This window comes from Sciurus vulgaris (genome assembly GCF_902686455.1).
Source record: "Sciurus vulgaris genome assembly, chromosome: 9".
Lineage (NCBI taxonomy): Eukaryota > Metazoa > Chordata > Mammalia > Rodentia > Sciuridae > Sciurus > Sciurus vulgaris.
Genome location: NC_136469.1, coordinates 137,020,189 through 137,039,059, shown reverse-complemented (window position 1 = coordinate 137,039,059; position 18,871 = coordinate 137,020,189). Strand labels below are relative to the sequence as shown.

General features: G+C 39.0%; 1 protein-coding gene across 5 annotated transcripts in view; it reads right to left on the bottom strand.

Annotated features, from left to right (window-relative positions):
• BOD1L1 (biorientation of chromosomes in cell division 1 like 1) overlaps positions 1-18,499 on the bottom strand; it is a 52,350-nt gene extending 33,851 nt beyond the window's left edge. For 3 of the 5 annotated variants that reach the window (XM_079154274.1, XM_079154275.1, XM_079154272.1), the window contains exons 1-9: positions 18,105-18,498; positions 12,399-12,523; positions 8,316-8,506; positions 7,288-7,896; positions 6,605-6,754; positions 3,824-3,990; positions 2,561-2,672; positions 1,789-1,927; positions 381-453 (exon numbers count right to left, since the gene is read on the bottom strand). In XM_079154274.1, the coding sequence (XP_079010400.1) occupies positions 381-453; positions 1,789-1,927; positions 2,561-2,672; positions 3,824-3,990; positions 6,605-6,754; positions 7,288-7,896; positions 8,316-8,506; positions 12,399-12,523; positions 18,105-18,347 (1,809 nt within the window). In that variant the 5' untranslated portion in view covers positions 18,348-18,498. Of the gene's footprint in view, positions 1-380; positions 454-1,788; positions 1,928-2,560; positions 2,673-3,823; positions 3,991-6,604; positions 6,755-7,287; positions 7,897-8,315; positions 8,507-12,398; positions 12,524-17,656; positions 18,014-18,104 lie in introns of those variants that run through there. The other 2 variants (XM_079154273.1, XM_079154276.1) reach the window with 2 other exon arrangements.
• Positions 18,500-18,871: the final 372 nt, after the last annotated feature.

Below are 18,871 nucleotides of genomic sequence, written 5' to 3'. Positions count from 1 at the left end.
ATTACAAAGTTTGCAAGATAACATCAAATGAAAAAGATTACTTCCACCCTAAAATATTATGTGCATTTGTGATTAAGGAATCAAAGAGAGGAAAATGGATTATTGTCCTTTTAGTTTTCTTCCCTCATTTTTCTTTCTCATTATTATTACTGGCAGTTTTGCTATTGCTGATATAAGAAACAGGGTGAGGGGAAGGAAGACAAAAGCTTATTACTTAGATAAAAGATCATATAAATCAGCTCACCAAAATGAGGAAGAATTCAGACCATAATAGGATGAGGGTTTAAGAATGCTGAATCTGAGGCATTTTTTTTTTTAATTTAACATGGAAAAGATTACTACAAAAAGAGCACTTGAAATGGGGATTTATTAACACACACCTCATTTGTTTTGAAGGTTTCTTTGGAATCTTCTTCAGACTGTTGTTTCTTTTTGGAATTCTCTTCAACATTCCTAAAGAGGAGGAAAAGTCAAACATGAACTTTGAATCTAAAGTCAAAATTTCTCAGGAAGGTAAGAAAAAAAAAAACTTTCCTTTACTATAAACACTTGATCTAGAAAAGGAGATTTGCAATACTTCAATTTAAATCCTATTCTTAGACAACAGAAAACAATCTGAAATGTGACATGTATTACTCTTGGTGCTAAAGGGAAGACTAGCTGAAACAAAAACTCTTGATCTGTTGAATAAAGAGAAATAATGTACAGGCCAAATTTACATTTTGAAAGTCTTACAACTTTTGAGTAAATAGGGCATTCTTTTTTATTCAGATCAACAGAAATGAGGTACAGTAATAAATCTGACAGCTTACTTCTGAGTTCTGCAAATTACTGATTCAGTTATCTTGAAGTTTATGATTAAGTTACCTAACTGTGACTTGATGGAACAACAAAATTGTAGCTCAGGACTCACATGACCTTATTATTGCTCTCAGAAGTCTCTCTGGCTTTCCAATTCTTACAGAATTAGCAGTGATAGTGCAATGTTAGAAATGAACTAGCTGGGCAGAGCGGTACCACCTGTAATCCTAACTATGTGGGAAGCTAAGGCAGGAGAGCTAAAGTTCAAGCCCAGGCTGGGCAACTCAATGAGACCCTGCCTCAAAATTAAAATGAAAAAGACTGGAGATGTAGCTCAGTATAGAGCATTTGTCTAACAAGCATGAGGCCTTGGGTTTCATTCCTAGCACCACCCAAAAAAAAGAAAAATTAAAAAAAAAAAAAAAAAAAAAAAAAAAAGAATCTAGTTCAGGCTCTGAGTTAGGGGGAGAAGCATGGGACACTGGTAAAACGACTAGATAAAAGACTGGAGAATGCACGCAATCATTTTAAGTAAATGGCTACCAAATGCCCAGAAAAGAGATACGTCTAGAGTATATCTATAGTGATCTATAGTGTTCATAAACTCTCAAATTCTAGGGATAATAATACCTTTACACATGTACACTATTTTCAAGAGAAGCTCTAAAGCTTCTATGAGATTATAGAAAAAGTAATTAAGATTAAAATACATTACAATTATGTCAGTGGAAGAGCCCTTGCCGAGTATGGATGAGGCCTTGGGTTCAATTCCCAGAACCACACATATAAAAGATATATTACTTTGAAATGTTATAGATAAACACTCAGTGAATCACCCCAATGACAAACACGAAGCCCTAAGGTCCTGCAAAACATGCAGCAACATACACGTCTAAGGCGCTACTCTTCACTACATTTTCAACACCTCTCTTCTAAAAGCAGGCCAACCAAGTGTTCAATTGGAACACAGCCAGAAAAAACATGCACCTTGAATCCTTTCTTCTCTTTTTGCTTAAGGCTACTTTTTTCTCTAAAACTTTCCGTTCTTTAAGGACTTCTTTAATTCTGGGGGCTTTTGGTTCCAAACTCTTTGTTGATGATTCTTCTAAGTCCACAGGACTTTTTCCTAGAGAAGAAGCAATCAATAAAATATTTCAAAGGAAAATTTTATAAACAGTGTTATATTTCTTTTTCATTAAGGTTTATAATTACTCTAAAAATGTAAAATGACTTTAATATTCTTAAATGGTGCTGAAATAACATAACAGAATTCAATTTTGTTTTAATCAATATTCCAGATAAATGTTAACTTAAGAAGCTGTTGGGTATAGCTCATTGGAAGAACATTTGCTCATCATTCATAAGGTGGGTTTAATCCCAGCACCAAAAAGAAAAAAGAAAAAAAAAAAAAAAAGTTAACATAGAGCATAGGTTAAATGCATTACTATCAGTAGAAAGACTTGATTACTTACATGTCAATGATCGATTTCCAGTGATGATTCAATCTACCATTACTGAAAAACAAATTGCTAACACATGGAGAGCATCCACTAGTACCCTATGGAATGCTTAATTTACATATAAAATATAATAAAAAGAAAACTAAACACATCAGATCAAAAGGAAGGAAATCTTCCACACTTAAGAATATATTTTACATTATGATGTCACAATTAATAGACAATTAATTAATAGAGCAACTAGAAAATAAGAGAGTACATAAGACAGCTTAAGATAAAAAAAGTCAAATCTACTGTACCTTGGCTTTTGGCTTTGGAAGACTTTGTCTTTTCTGCTTTCTGTTTTCGCTTTTCTTCAAGTTTCTCTCTATTAATCTGCCTTCTTAAAAGTCTCTCTTCTTTTTCTTTAGCCTAAACCCACAAAATACCCAGACAGATTATCAGGCAAAAGTAAAAATATTTTGAATTAAATAGGAAAAAGTCTTAGTTTGCCCTCAGATATTCTTATAATTTAATGGGCTTTGCAAAAACACATATATATACTACATACATATATATTATACACACACACCCATGTGTATATACAGTATGTATGTACACAGAAAATATACATGCACACACATTTGTGAGTGTGTAGGTGTATATATGTATAGTTGTGTACATTTCAATTTGGAAGTTATCAGAAGAATAAGAGACAGACGTGAAGATTTTCCTTTATTCAGAATGCCACTGGGTTACAAAATGGGAAAGGTACTATTTAAAAGATTGTTTAGTTTTAACTGTCAGTTTCAATTAAAAAGCAAGCAGTAAAAATATCAAAGATTTTCAAGTAAATACAGGTAGGAAAAAGTTGGAATGCAAGTCTGAGTTAATGGGCTGGTTTTAAACAGATCTGACTTGGTGGTTATACCCTTGGCACACAGGTTTTGGATTTGGGACCTTCTTCTTTCATATTTTAAATAAGGAAGAATTCACAATCACTGTGATACTCCCACCACCCCTTTCTGACTCACTGTTCAAAGTCAAAGCACCACCAATCCTAAGCAGGGACAACTCCTGAACGTGTAATCTTTATAAGAGACAGGACTGGAAGGAAGGCTATGCACTATTCGCACTTTAATGTACTAACTTTTTGTATTTTAATGTTTCTTACACTGTAAATAAACTTAACCTGATGGACACATACAATGAGACAAGAATTTTCTTTAAAAAGCTATTATTAATTCAGTAGCACATCTCAAATTTAAAAGTATTTTGAAATCCAGGAAATAGGTTAACTACATTTTTCTCTTAGTAATATGCTAATAGCTGCATATCATATTTTTCTATGACTTGATCCATACTGATCCATATGTCCATACTATGAAACATTTAGATTGCTACCAGTATTCACTTCTATTAATAACAATGTCCCAAACACCTCTCTCATACGTATATGTCTATGCTACCTAGTTAAATGACAAGGTTCCTGAAGGCAGAGTCAGATGTCTCTGCTCTGGACGTGCACCAGTTTGTCAACCTGAAGCAGGAAGCTAAAACAGAACAGCCCAAACTGGACTTACAATAGACTGTCGTCGCTGTTCCACAGTAAGCTCATCATCAGAATCACTATAGTACTTGGAGTAAAGGTATGGTTTGTGAACATAAGCATGCCGTACACTTTTTGGTTTTCCTTCATTAGAATCACTGGTTTGAGTTTTTGTTTTGTTCTGTTTGTTCTTTTCTTCATCTGGAAGAAAGTCAACAAAAAAAGAATGTGACTATGAATTAGTAAGAAAATCAATTAGTACAAGCAGTAAAAGCAGTATCAATATAGTTCAAGTGTATCTGGTATGTGAAAATTCAGAAATCGAAAATTTTACAAGTTATTATTTATCTTATTTCTTAAGGATCATCTTCTCACATATAAAAAAAGAAAAAGAAAAAATGAAATGTTCCACTTGCTTATGTTGTTAAAAGAAGAACTTCAGACAGACTGAATCAACAGTTTTTCTGCAGTGCTGGGAATACGACCCAGAGTTTGGTGTATGCTAGGTAAGAACCTACCAGGGAGCTACTCCTCCAGCGCAGTTTATGTCAGCAAGGAACGTTTCATCAATCTGGCAAACTCAGAACCAGAAGAGGTTTGAGAACTTCACTTTAAGCCTTAAGAAGGTTTTACAGGTTGAATGCAGAAGCAAAGCAAATAACTTACTGAATTGGTGATGGTCTTTGCCTTATTTGGCATGGTCAGGTGGCAGTCCCTCAGTAGAGGTAAGTTGGTGGTTTCTGATGGGTTAAGTTTAAGTTTCATTTTATGATTTACATTGTTTTCAGTTTGCTTCTGGGGAACCCAGGAACCTGAGGCATTAGAGCCATCTCAGTGTTATGCTTCCTCCACTCCCCAAATTTTTAAAACAAAGTTCTTTTGACAAATGGTTAATTCTTATTTGTCCATGAATTTGATATGAATGCTTTACCACCGTTATATTGAACAAATTCACTTGAAGCTGTACTTTAAAAGAAAACTTGAACATGTACAAATATGTAACACAAATCCCATTAATATGTACAATTAGAATGCACCAATGAAAATATGAACCAAAAAACTTGAGATTTTAATAATCATCTTTGATTTCAGGCAAGAATCAATAACGGTTTGTACACCAAGTACACACTACTTCCTCTGCACTAAGAAGGTGATTTGTTTCCATTTGGCAAAAAGGAAAAGAATAAACGAGGTTTTTTTATTTCTCACCATTTAGTCAAAATAGTCATCTTTTTATCTTTTAGATCCCAAACACATAAAATCTTTATTTAAAATAAGAGACTCGGGCTGGGGAGATAGCTCAGTTGGTAGAGTGCTTGCCTTGCATGCAAAAGGCCCTCGGTTCGATCCCCAGCACCGCAAAAAAAAAAAGAGAAGAGACTCCAAACAGCATCACATACTGGAATTTTAGTTAGGGTAGAGTAGGCAGAGTGTCCACAGAAGGAGCGGCATTCTTCCAGAATGGGCGCTGTAGAACTGGTCTCGTGAACACAGGCATGGAAACTAGGGAGTAATGCTGCTATTTTTAGATATAAAGAAGTGAATGGATAATGGGAAAGACTGAGAAAAACATCTGTGTGGTTAAAAGGTTCTACTTTTTTCTCCTGATTTTCTTCCTAAGTATTCGAACCAAAGCCAGCAGCAAATTTACCAGATGCTATACTGACAGATGATTCACTTTAGTATTTTTTGAATATTTTAAACAAAGTCAGAAGACAGACTGAATCATGGGTAAAGAAGAGCATAAGGTATTGGTGAGAAGCACAGTCTCAGGTCTGAAAGCTGCACTGGAGCTCACCAGCCATGTGACCCTGGGCAAGACACTCTCTCCAGTGACCCTGCTCCTCTTCTGTACTGCTTTTCAGGGCTGTGGCAAGGACTCCAGGAGTTATCACAGAGGCCCTAAGCACAGTACCTGGAACATACTGAGCTCTTAGGAAGGGTTTGCTGGAAAACGAGTTGCATATAAAGAATTCAGCCTTGCACAGGGAGAGGTCTGGTTTTGGCCTCTGGGAAGTATCTCTAAGCCTTGGGAATGCTGTGACTGACTGGAGGATTTTTGTTTCCATTGCAGCCTCAGGTCAAACCAAACAATCTAAGATGTGGTTGAGGGGAGGGGCTTTGGGTCATGGAATTTCAGCTTGAATAAGAGAGGCAGCCAACTATGACTACATACGAGAGCCCCATTAAGAACTTCGGAAACCAAGACTCCGATGAACTCCTCTGGCTGACAATACTCCGTGTGTATTATTAAACATGGATGCCAAGAAAGTGAGGCTGTCCTGAACTGCAGAGGAGAGGATGACTGGAAGTTCTCTGTTTGGAACTTTCCTAACTCTGCCCATATACCTCTTCCCTTGGCTGATTTTAATCTATGTCTTAGCTGTAATAACTGCTAACCATGAGTATACCACACCTTAGTGAGTTCTGTAAGATCTTCTAGTGAATTACTGAAGGATAGTTTTGGGGACCCCTGAATTTGTCACTGGTATCAGAGATAAGGTTGGTCTTGTAGACTGTGCTTTCCTAAACATCACACATACACATATATGAAGCATCTTTATATACATTATCTCACTTGAATATTATGACAGACCCAGGGGATGGAGTTCAGAGATGGAGAACCAAGGCTTATTGAGGCTGGTTACCTTACCAAGCTTGCTCAGACAACATTGAAGCTGGAAAAAAGAAATTTTCCAACTACAAAATCCCATGTTATTGCCACAATACCACCTTATCTCCCAGGATAAAGCAGAATATGCAAATAGTGCTCAACAAAAGCTTCACAGAGGCATTTGTAAGGAAAATGCTTTACCATCAGATGTAATCTCTCCTTCTTCCATGCTATCAGACATTACCACTTCCTCCTCAGTGTCTTCTTCAAAAGAAGAAAGGTCACTGGTATGGACAGAGCTAACTGTGATGTCTGTAAGTCCATCTACATCAGAATCTATCAAAGAGCAATCTCCAAAAAGAGAAGAAAATAGAAAATAAGTCACCTCATTACAAGAACATACTCAACGCCCAATTCCTAAATTACACTTAACAATTTATGCTTTAAATATACATCAAAGAAATTAAACTATCAAATAGATCTGTTTTCAGAAAATATAAATGCAAACTAGTATACTGTAAAAACGACTGAACTATTAATTTAGTGTAAATGATAAACACAAAAGTAAATTTTTAGTAATTGTACTGGATACCTTAGAGCAATTAGGATGTACAACTATGAATTACGTTGCTTGGAATAATGTATATGATGAAAACACAAGACAAAATTTATAGTTTCTCTGCTAATTTTCTATACATAGATACATTAGTATGAAAATACATAAATGCTTATTGCTTTCTTTTAGCAAAGGGAATAAATATTTTCATAGTTTTGAAACAAGTCTCAAAAAGTTAATTAAAATTTAAAGGCAAATTTGATACTCCCTTTCCTCAATCAATACAATGTCTACACACTGCTGCAGGTTTTCGCAAGTTCTTAAGTACCTTCTCTCGCCCCTTCGACAGTGTTGGCTTTGTTCTTTTCTGAAGGAAGTTTTGAACTGTCTACTTCTTTTTCCTTTGCTTGTTTTTCATCTTTTACTTTTTGTGTATCTTCACTTCTTTTTGAGTACTCAAGTTTCTTTTCAGTCTTTTCTTTCTTTTCTTTTTTTCTTTCTCCTTTCTCATTGCTGTCTGGTTTCTTTTCACCTTTGTCTGTTGACTTATTTTTTTGATCACCATTTTCCTGCTGAACATCCTTACTGAGTAGAATTAAGCTACTGTTCTCCTTTGTGTAGTTTTTAATTTCTTCAACTGGACAAGGGAGATCACTATGCTCTTCTGACTTTGGGGCTGTTTCCAGTCCTTCCCCTCCAGTGTCAGATGTAGTTTTTTCTTTATCAGTCAAGTCCTCTGAAGTTCTCTCTTTGTCAATACTAATGTCACTGCTTGGCTGAGATGAGAGTTTTTTAGACAGTCTCTCACTGGTCTTGGCATTGGACATTTCTGTTGAAGCCCTGGCAGCATTAGCTTCCTGGTTAAGAGAAGTTATAGTTTCCAAGATTGACATGGCATCCTTGGCTACATTAGCACTGGGTCCAGGAGCAGGGACACCTTAAAGGAAAAAAAATATTTTTAGAGTACATTTATGCAGACCATTTGTGCTCCTTTAGGCTTTCAGGAACCAGTACAGGTACACATATTCAGAATGTTCTACTTCCTTTAACACAGTATACTGGGAAGGGCACCAGCAAACCCCAGAACAGCCTAGTTCCCAAAAAAAGAGTATCTTCTCTATTTTAGTTATTCCCTCTATTGTTACTTGCCCACACATTGCTAAAATGTTTATCATTTTATATTAATCTCAAAAAAAGAAATATTGCTTCAGTTGAGAAGCTTGGTTAATATTTAAAATAAGTATAATTTCACTGGAGTAGCCAAGTAGGGCAACATTTTAAAGACCAAATATCCCAATTTGATACTCAGTTCAAGAAGAAAAACAATGGGACTGATCAAGAGTAAAACCAAAACACCTTGTGTAACAACGGAGGAGTCTGGTTTCTCATCATCTGGAGATGTGCTGCCACTTGCTTCCTCTTTGTGATTTAGTGTGGCCAAAAACTCATGCACAGCTTTTTCCACCTGAGGTCTGAATGTGTGGTTGATCTTTGGATCCACAACCTGAGAAATAATTCGGTCGATACCAGACTCCAGCATTCCCGATCTGAAATAACATAATTAACAGTAGAAATCACGAAGAAAATAATCCTCTATTATTTGCACTAACTACTTTTAAATAAAACTGTATCTCTCATAAGTATGTATTTAACCTTAAATTGTCCCAATCCATTTATCTGGTTATATAGGAAGTGGAGAAGACAGAAAATAAGTTTCATGTTGGAGTAACATTTTACTATAAATACAAAAAAGAATGAAAACTGTTCATCATTGTGCAATTGGTTGAAAACTAAAATAGACAAAACAAAAACAAAACCCTTTTAGAACTAGCCACAGTACTAGAGCCCAGGTATATAGGTGATTCTTTTCGCACTCCCACTCTGCCCATGGTACACAGGAATAAATAATCACTAAAGCTGAGTTTAGGGTTTTCAATCAATGAACTCTGCAACATTTTTTTAAATGGAAAAACACAAGCCTTTTCTAAGTCTTAGAGACTCCAGGAAAACTGAAGAACGCATGCACAAAGTATAATTTCATCAAATTAAAAAAAATAAAAATAAAACTTTAGGAAAAAACAACTAAAACTTAGGACTTCTGGCTTTCTTTTTATTATCTTCCTGATATAAAGACGGCAATTTATTTGTTCAGCATTCATATTACAATTGTCTTCTCTATAATAGTCATCATATGGCTACCCAGCAGAGACAAATCAGACCTGGCCTTGAACAATTATAACACATACGAAAAGCACACGAGCACATCAGGTACTGCAGGGAAAGAGGGGAGAGGAGTCATTTGTATGGCCAAAGTAACTTGGGAATGCTCCGCAAAGGAGACACTTTGAGTTGAGTCTTGATTTCTAAAGAAGAGAAAGGGAGGAAAGGAGCTTCAGGTTGAAGAGATAACACACAACAGAAAGAGGAGTGGGCAGAAAATAGTATCTGACACAAGCTCTCTATAAGGCGTCTGGGCAAAATAAGTGAACATGAAATTACTGTAAGAAACACTTTCTTCATAAAACAGAACTGGAGGAGTGACTGTGTTGGGAGATTGAGAAGCTAGTCACTTCCAGGTTCTAGGTCTTGGTCTCCCTCTACAGAGCAAGTGAGAGGACGTTACTTCTCACACCTTCCAAAAGCTATTTTTGAATATAGCTCTGTCTGAAGTGGAGGATGGATTTTATTTTCATTTCTTGAGGCACATTTCCACCATGTGATACTATAATTCCACTTATGTGGGCCACAGAGAAAAATGAGCCAATACAGCACAAAGTAGGTTACCCGCTTTTTAAAGTTCTAAGACTAAAAAAAAAAAAAAAAAGTAGTGAAAAAAACCCCAATGCAAATCCTGTAAACCCTGCTAAATTTAAGAGGTGCCTTCAAAATACAGGAGGTGGAAAAGAAATAAGCAATTTTAAAAATGTTTTGATTTAGGACCCAAGTATAAAGTCATAAAATAAAAAATAAAGTCCATTCATTCCAAAACTATTGCTTCAGTGTCTCTGTTCTGGAAACAAAGAAAACACGTCTACATTAGTCCTCTCTCCCGTGGAGGTAAGTTCTGATCTTAAATAGGAATGGAGTCAGTGCTAACAATCACACCGCCCCGAGTGGCCTCAATGTCTTGGGTTGTGACCACAGATGCTTCACAAGAGTGCAAAGAACCCTCAGTCCTAGGTTCAAGGGCAAAGCCAAAGTGTTGACAGCTGACATTTGCCTGGTTAAAGTTACTTCTTTGTCTTTGAAATTCAGTTCTGTCAAGATCATTATTCAAAGCTCTCTGAGATTTTCAAATTCAGCAATACAAACTAAAGCCTAAATAGGATCAAAACTTCCTTCCAATAAAGTTGGGAGATGAGGAATCCAGTCAAACCATCTGAGATTACTGATATTGGACATTTTTGTAGAACAAAAATGGCAACTGCAGATAGCTCAAACTTACTAGTAGCTTAATCTCTCAAAATACATGCATAAAAAAACAGAAATTATATTTATTTATATAGGTTAATCTATTCCTATATCATCAGTTAACATACAACTAAATAATCTCTTCCTTCAAGAAAGTTTTAAAATGTTATCACCATAACAGAAAACTTTACTAATGATATTTAAATAAAAATAATTTAAAAATAACAAGGAGAAAATTTTTAGATGTCCCAGGAAGAATGATGCCTAAGTTATTCAAGAAGACAGCTGTTTTCTGACATTTAAAATGTCTATGTTCTTACTCATAAGTAGACTGCTCCAGAATTCCTCACAGAACACCTTACTCCCTCACTAAACATAATTTTGTGGTAACAATTTTTCATATTGGTACAATATTTTAAGTGTTTGATTTTTAAAAGCACAAGGTTAAGTTCCCTTAAATAAAATATAATGAAAGATTGTTTCTTCATCTTATAGTTTCTGTATGCTGAAGAGTAAATGTAATTTCAGATACTAAAAAACGATATTAACCAAACTGTATTGTTATATCATGTGCACATACGAATATGTAACAAGAAGTTTGTCTTCCATTTGATATTCTCAACATACAAAGAAAAAGAACTCGAGAATATATAAAATATGCTTTAAAGAAGCAACACAATCATTTGTGAAAAGGCAGCTAAGAAAGTGTGGAATGAGAGCAACACATAAGCAGTAGAGCTGTGCATAAAGGTGGAGGGACACTGTCAGTAAGCAGGTCCCCACTTGCCCAAGTCCCATTCCTGCAGCTTATTTTGGAACTGTTCTGAAGCTCTGTGGAAATGAATAGCCCTCCAAGCCTGTCACCCAACAAACGTCTTCTGTCTCTTCTTTTTCCTGCAAGAGCTTTGACTTTTTCCTCCAACAGGTATTATGATGCAGCCCTCTAGTGGAATCTTTTGATCTCACCTGGACTCTCTTACAGGTTCTTCAAACATCCTTTAAAATGTAGACAACAAGGCTGTTGTTAATTTCCCTTTTCTCTTATTCACCAGGAGACACAGTCTAAGCCCCCAGGCTCCTGGTTTCTAGTATTATCTGTGACTAACTGAATCCTTTAGTTAGGGTGTGAATTTTTTTATTTCTGGGGCTTCCTGTGGCTTGAAGCTATCACACTAGAGAGGGCTTGCAATTCCTACTGAACTGAAGAGAATTAAAGAGGTAGCAGGTGTAAAATAGACTTTAATTGTTTAAGAGCTGGACTTCATTTTCAAAAATGTGCCTGAATGTATCTGTCAAGGAAGAAAGACTAAAAGCTATTTAAATAACTTACTCTTTGGGTGTGATGAAGCAGGGATAGAAAGTCTTCTTGTCTTCGCAAATATGTATATTCAAAAACAACTAAGACACTGTAAATCAGGTTTGTTTGTTTGCAGTAAATAACATTTTTTAGACCTATTTAAATATTTCAACTCTTATTCTCTTTGTTTTATGTTCACTCAAAATAGCTCTGATAGATCAATACCTTTTCTCCTCTTCTATATCATTAATAAACAGTAGAGCCAGAAGTCAATAAAAGAATAAAGACATGGCCTCAAATTATGTGAAAATATTTTAATTTCAGTGATCTTTAATGTTTCTTTATAAAACAAAAATAATAAAGTCTGCTTTTTCAGGGTCAAAACATATTTGTGAGTGCAGCTATACAGGACATTATATTTATCATGTAGAACTTTTTAAAACTTATGTTATTTCCTTTCTTCACATATTTTCAAAGGCCAACAGCCAAAAAAAAAAAAAAAAAAAGTAAATAAATAAAATAAAAACAGACTGTTAAAACTAATGGGAGAAATGTGAAGTAATTAGACCATATTCCAAAATTATACTGCATCACATGGAATAGCCACACCAAACCTGAAAAAAATTGCCAACATCATTAGACTATTAAACTTCTATGCCGTGTTTCAGCTCTCAGGCAGAGCAGGTTGGGACACTTTAAACCTGCCTAGAAACTCCAATTCTGAGACTTACTTGAGGACTTGTTGCCGAATATTGTTTCTTAGTTGGTTCTTATTGAGATGGGGACTCCAAGTATGAGTAGCCAAGTGGTTTGCAACAAAGTTGTCAACACGCTGTCTGAGATTCTGATAGGCAGGCTAGAATGAAAAAACAAACAAACATACACGTTAAAGGGACTGTAGTTCGATGGCAGAGTGCTTGCCCAGCATGTATGAGGCACTGGGTTTGATCCTTATATTCATAAAAGAATATTAACAAAATAAAGGCATGCCATCCATCTACAACTTCAAAAAAATTTTTAAAAAAATTTCCAGTGTTATAAAACATAAGTATCAGTCTCAGGAATTTGTGTACTTTTAGCAGTGTTAATAGTTCTTATAGTGTAAGTAATAAGGCAACAAAGTTTCACAACCTATGACAATCCTGCTTGTAACTTATACTCATTCAAATATTGCCTATCTTATCTAGGACAAGGTATTTTGGGGTGAGGAACACAAAGTAGAAAAACACCTCTTATAATTATAGACAAAGGACTAGAAAATAAAACACAAGTACATGTTAATTTGGATGATCTGAAACAAAGGGAGAAAGGTAGAGGAAATAAGCCCTCATTGAAAATGTGGCATTTGAGTTGCAAAAAAATCAGTTCCAAAGTTTCACACTGTAGCTGGGATATGAACTGCCCTCTTTGAAGATACAGTCCAGAATATGAGCAAAGAGCAAGCAGATGAGAAATTGCAGGTCAGGAGCATTTGGGGAACCCCCTGATGATCCAATTTGGTTGGAGAAAAGAATACAAAAAGCAGAGAAATGACATTGGGGACAGAGATTGGGGCCTGGTGCTGGAAGGCTTTGGCACTTGGAGAAGTCTGAAGTCAGAAGGTAGAGAGCAGGAACGCATTACACACAGGGTAGTGATGTGCTGTCTCCGGATGATTAATCATCCTATAGTCAAAGAGTAAAAAGACACAAAACGTATTTAGGAAAGCATGCAATAATTAGACTGATGGAGGTCTGTGTCACGGTGGCAGAAATGTTTTGAAAGGCGTGGACTCATTAGTGAGGGAAAACCACTAGAATTAGGTATCAGATGTGAATAAGGCAGTGGCTCTGAACCACAGTGATTTCAAACTTCCCCCACTGTCAAGGGGAAGTCTGGCAATGTCCAAGACATTTTTGATTGCCACAACGGAGGGGGATGCTACTGGCACCCAGTAAGAGGCAGCAATGTTGTTGAAGCTTCTACAATGCACAGAACAGTGGCCCCACGCTGCCCCCAAGCAAGAACTATCCTGCCCAAAATGTCATCAGTGCTAATGCTGAGAACCTGATAGAAGAGGAACAGAGAGAGAGGACATATATTAGGTCATCTCCACTTAAAAGGGCATTGTCTGAAGGAATTCGCAACCATTCACTCAGGACTGCTCCCGGTCCCTGGAAGTTGCCCCTGCCACTCAAGGTCTTTATTTTTCCTTTATATGGCTCTTAACTCAGATGAGTTTGAGTATCCTTGAATGATATTAGGCAGAAACAGTACAACCTCATATTCTGCCATTTGCTACCTTTGCTTTTCAAAGTTTAAACTCCAGAAATAAATTCTCATGCACCTAACATTCCCCCTACTTGTCTGTATGGGAAACTTCTCACCTTCAGAGCTCATCCTAAACCAGGAAGTCATTCTGAAGCCCAAGGTAGGTTTACAATGACCTTCTTCCATGTTCCTACTATCTTCTATACACACAATATTTGAGTGATCCTTCCACTTCACTGTATTTTGGGAGAGATATTTATCTCTCCACATGGGTATAATCTTGCTCCTCTTCCTCTCTTACTTTTTGTTTTCACACTGCTTAGAGGATAAACAATTAAGAATTCTTAGACGATTGGGTAGCTATCTCTGCCACAGTTGACAGAGATTCCAACCCTAGGAGATGGACTTTCATCACTTCCAACACTCATTTCTCATGCTCCTCTCCATTTACTCTACGAATGTGAACTAAAACTAATATTTTTCTGCCCAATGATTCCAAAGCCTAACACACTTCTCCCCAGTATTCCCAAATCCAGTAAACACTAGTTTCAGATATCATAATGCATTTAGCATTGTAGTCTATCCAAAATAAGCTCAAGTTTTTGCTTCTAAGTTCTCCTTCCATGAACAAATGCTGTCAGAACTAGCATCAGCATACATTCAGACACTTGACTACTTCCCACCACTTTCCCTGCTACCACTCTGGCCTAAGGTATTCTCATCTGTATGGATTCCAGGAACTGATCTGCCCACCCTTGCCTACCTGAAGTCTATTTTCCAAGGGAGTACAGTAGATATTCTAAAATGAGGGTAACCATGATTCATTATCCAAAGTAGATCATGAATGTGCATAAAAGGGAATGTTGTTAATAATTATGCAGGATCAACCTTCCTAAAATACAAGTTAGATCATGTCCTTTTGTTCAAAACCTGCTAATAGGTTCTCAGTTCAAGAAAAAGGCAAACCAATTAGGTTGGTGTCTAAAGCTTGCAGAATCTGTGGAGGGAGGGAGGTGTACCTTTCCTTAGGCAGGTTCCAAGGCCTCAGGTCTTCTATACTTCCCATCTCTTTACTTGGAATGCATCAGTTCCTTCAGTGAGCTAGAATATCATCTCACTGGAACCTTCCCTGAACAACTTACTCAAAGGAAAACGGTAAGCCTTTTCTCCCCTTGTTTCCTTTATTTTCATTTCCCCGTACAGCTCCATGCATTATTTACTGTCCATTTTTCTCTGCTAGGATGTAAACTCCATAACAGCTGGACTTTTGGTTTACTGCCGTATCCCTGGCACTGAAAACTACACCTGATATGTAGGTGTTGCTCAGTGAATATTTCTGGGGTGAATAAATTGACTAGGAGTCATGTATAACTGAGAAAGTATCCAAAATCTGCCTATATTACTTGGGGTAGAGAAGCCGATCTTACTTATTGGAGAGCTCTCTGCCTAGGCCACAATGGTGCGCCTCTCGATGTCTCTCCTTCTCCTCTTCAGATGCAATTAATATAAAGGAGTCAGAATGGCCTCACAATCATGAAATTGCTCCAGAGATCTGGAAACTGTAGTCTACGATGGAGAAGCCCTAGTAGTAGTTGGATCTTTGGGTTAGTCAAGGCTTCTATTCCTTGGGCTGGGAGAGTTCATCTGGTCTGACATAGTCAGATCTTCTTTGGTCAGGGATCACTGATGACCCCAGCATAGTTTTTGGGGGGTTGGGTAGCTCTTCTCTTGGACAGCACCTGGCAGGTATCAGAAGTCTTATTTCTTACATGTGTATGACTAATGAATGCTGCTGCAATCCTATATGCTGCTGGTGAGACTTTTTGACAAAAAGCAGGTCAGTCTTTCAGGGTCTGTCATCAAAAGCACCATATTTCAAGTGGCAGATGACAATCAAGGAAGTTCCTTTGCTTGGACAGGGAATCTTATTTATACTTTGGCCTACTTATCACATTGTTATGAATATGAAGCTCGTATGAAGAAAACTTAGTTTTTTGTGTTTATTGAGATTTTTAAGCTTACTTTTTTTTTCCAAGTAAGAAAAGGGAATGTAAAATGCTAATAAATAAGAATACCTTAAATACAATTAAAATCAACAAAATTGCCAAGGAAGAGGAAGAAAAGAAGTGGGGAGAGAGTAACTGATTGCAGGAGTATGACAGCATATGAGAAGTGAGGGAAGAACTTCAACCATACTCAGAAAATTCTTGTTTTTTGGAAGGTGGATGTCACTTCAGTTTTGCTCTTATTTTGTGGTCCCTGAATACCTACGGATTAGGTGGAACCATATGAAATTGTCTATAGTTGATCACTTTGAACTACGAGAGCAGTATCTTAATGTGTATACATGTATTTTTCTTGGGAGAAGACCTTAGCTTTCATTATATTGTCAAAGAAACTGTGCTTCCCCCTATCCCCAAGAAAGGTTTTAATAATCCACTTTAGAGGGTCTGGCAGGGATATTATAGAGACACAATAATAACATTTAATATGAATAGGATGAATAAAAATTAAATCTTAGACATTGTAGCTCTCTCCAATTCATGTATTAAAAATTTCCAGTTGCCTACACAAATAACAACACACAGAACTGTAGGTTTCTGAGAGTAGCAAAGTAAAATCTCTACTTACTGAAAAACCAACTTCATGTGGTACCATTTCTCTGGACATGTCTAATATTTTTCTATCAAGTAATTTAAAAAAAGGCAACTGCTATCAGTTTTAAAAAGATGTGTACATTGGCAAGATCCTGTCTCAAAAAATAAAAAGGGTTGCGTACATACTTCAGTAATACAATTACCTACCACGTGCAAGCTCCTGGCGTCAATCCCCAGCACCACAAACAAACAAAAAACAGAAACAAAAAGATGGCTGTGCAACTTCCCTGAATAAATCAAATTCTCTTTAGTATAAAAACTTCAATACCCTGAGAAAGTATCTTCTACATAGTGGTCCTGACAGGGAAAGATATCCCCAGATTTTCTGGAGGGCTTTTCCTAGAAGTGGGAGAATTGTGTGCATTCATCTCAAAGTCTGGGAAGAACCTGCAAATACTGAAAACACCCCTTTTTCAAAGAAACAGGCTTCTCAGACCAGCCAAATAGTTTATGAACAAATTCTTACATCATCAAAACAAGACACACCGGAATTGAAGCCAAAAGACATAACAACAAAACAATTTTCCAACATGCTTCCTGCTTCACCTGCACCTTTCACCTGCCTCCAGAGTTCTAGGTTCTGTTTTTTTCATTCGTCTCATTGATTGCTCCTTCCTGTTGTCTTCAGCTCATTCTCTGCCAAATCCAGTAAGTTTACCTGTTCCTGCTAATGCACCTTTTACTCTGACATTTGGTACAAAGTCCCTTCCCTTTCCAGCCCCCTTTTTGGACAGGGAACATCTTTGCCGATCTTCCCGATCTCCCTCTTATTCTCCTGAACTCATTCTCTTCTGCTTTTCCTCTTCGGTATTTGTTGGCACCTCTCCTCCATCCTTTCCCCAAAGAATGGCTCCGTTCTCTCTACCTGCCCCTCACCTTAGAAAAATAACTTGGCCTATTCTACTTTAGTCAGGCAGTCACTGCTAGACACCAAACCAAAATCCCATCTCCTAACCCCTTTTCACTGCCTGGCTTTGCCTCCTTACCCCCGTCCCCAGTGTTCAGCCAAACACACTGCAAGTAATTTATTCAATCATCACTGAGTGATTTCTTTAAAAGACAAGGACAAGGAAGGCCCTTACCGCCCAGGAACCTTCAAGAGCGAAGACACATTAACTTGGATACAAAGTAAACCAAGGAACAAATTGTCAGAGATGAGAACCGACACAAAACAGCACTCCTGGCGTTAGTGCCAGCAAACCGCTCTCCCTAGGAACGATGGTTGGTCTTGCTCAGCACACCGGTGTAATTCCACAGCCCAGGTCGTGCCTGGCCAGCAGCAGGCACTTAAGGAACACCAGTCGGTTAAATGAGCAAGGACACGAGAATGAATGAACACACCGCGCTCTGCAGCGCGTGCCACGCAGCTGCAGCTCAAAGAGGAAGCGCTGCAAAAGCAGCGGCGAGAGGCGCGCTCGGAGGGGCCGGGCTGGGGAAGTGGGGGCGCCGCCGGCCGGGGGGCGCGGGACAGCGCCCCGCAAGGCGCCTCCGGCCCCGGGCCCGCGGCCCCAGCCCCCGCGCGCCCCGAACCTTGGTGTCCACGTCGGCCAGGCAGTCCCTGCGGAACTGGTCGAAGAGCCCCTGGCTCTTGAGGTGGTTCACGATCATGGCCACGAGCTGCGGGTCCCCGGCGCCGGCCCCCGCGCCGCCCGCCCCTCCCGCGCCCGGGCCAGTCCCAGGGCCCGGCGGCGGCGGCGGCGGCTGCGGCTGCGGCTGCGGCGGGGGAGGCGGCGGCGCCGGAGGTGGCGGCTGCGGCTGCGGGTTGGTGGCCATGGCGGCCCGGGCCGGGGAGCTTGCGGGTGCGGGGAGGCGCTCCTGGAAGGCGGCGGCTACACAGGTCCCGCCGCCTGAGGGAAGCCAACGGGATGTTGTTACGGAACCAGCGGATCCAGAGCAACCCCGGAAGTGAAAGGGAACCGAGGGACGGAAGGAAAAGGCGGCGATAAGAGCAGCTCAGTGCGGCTACGGGGGCCGCGAGGGGCCAGTTCCGGCCGCGTCCGGGAGCGGGCGCCCTCTGGAGGCTGCGTTGTGCCGGAAGCCGTGGCGGCGGCAACGCAAAGGCCCAGCGGCGGCGGGTTGCGGGTCTGGTGCACAGATTTCGAGTGTGGGCTCCAGGACGGTCGCGAGTTCGACGTGCAGCACGCCCGGGATCCGCGGGCCTGAATGGCACCTGCGGGTTGAGGGCCGGGCTGCGGGTGGGGCGCTGGCTGGTCCCGAGCGCCGGGCGTCGCTACGGGGCGCTCCCGCTCCTGCGAGCCGCGCGTCAGGCCTCTTGCTTCAGACTCCGCGAGGCTGCG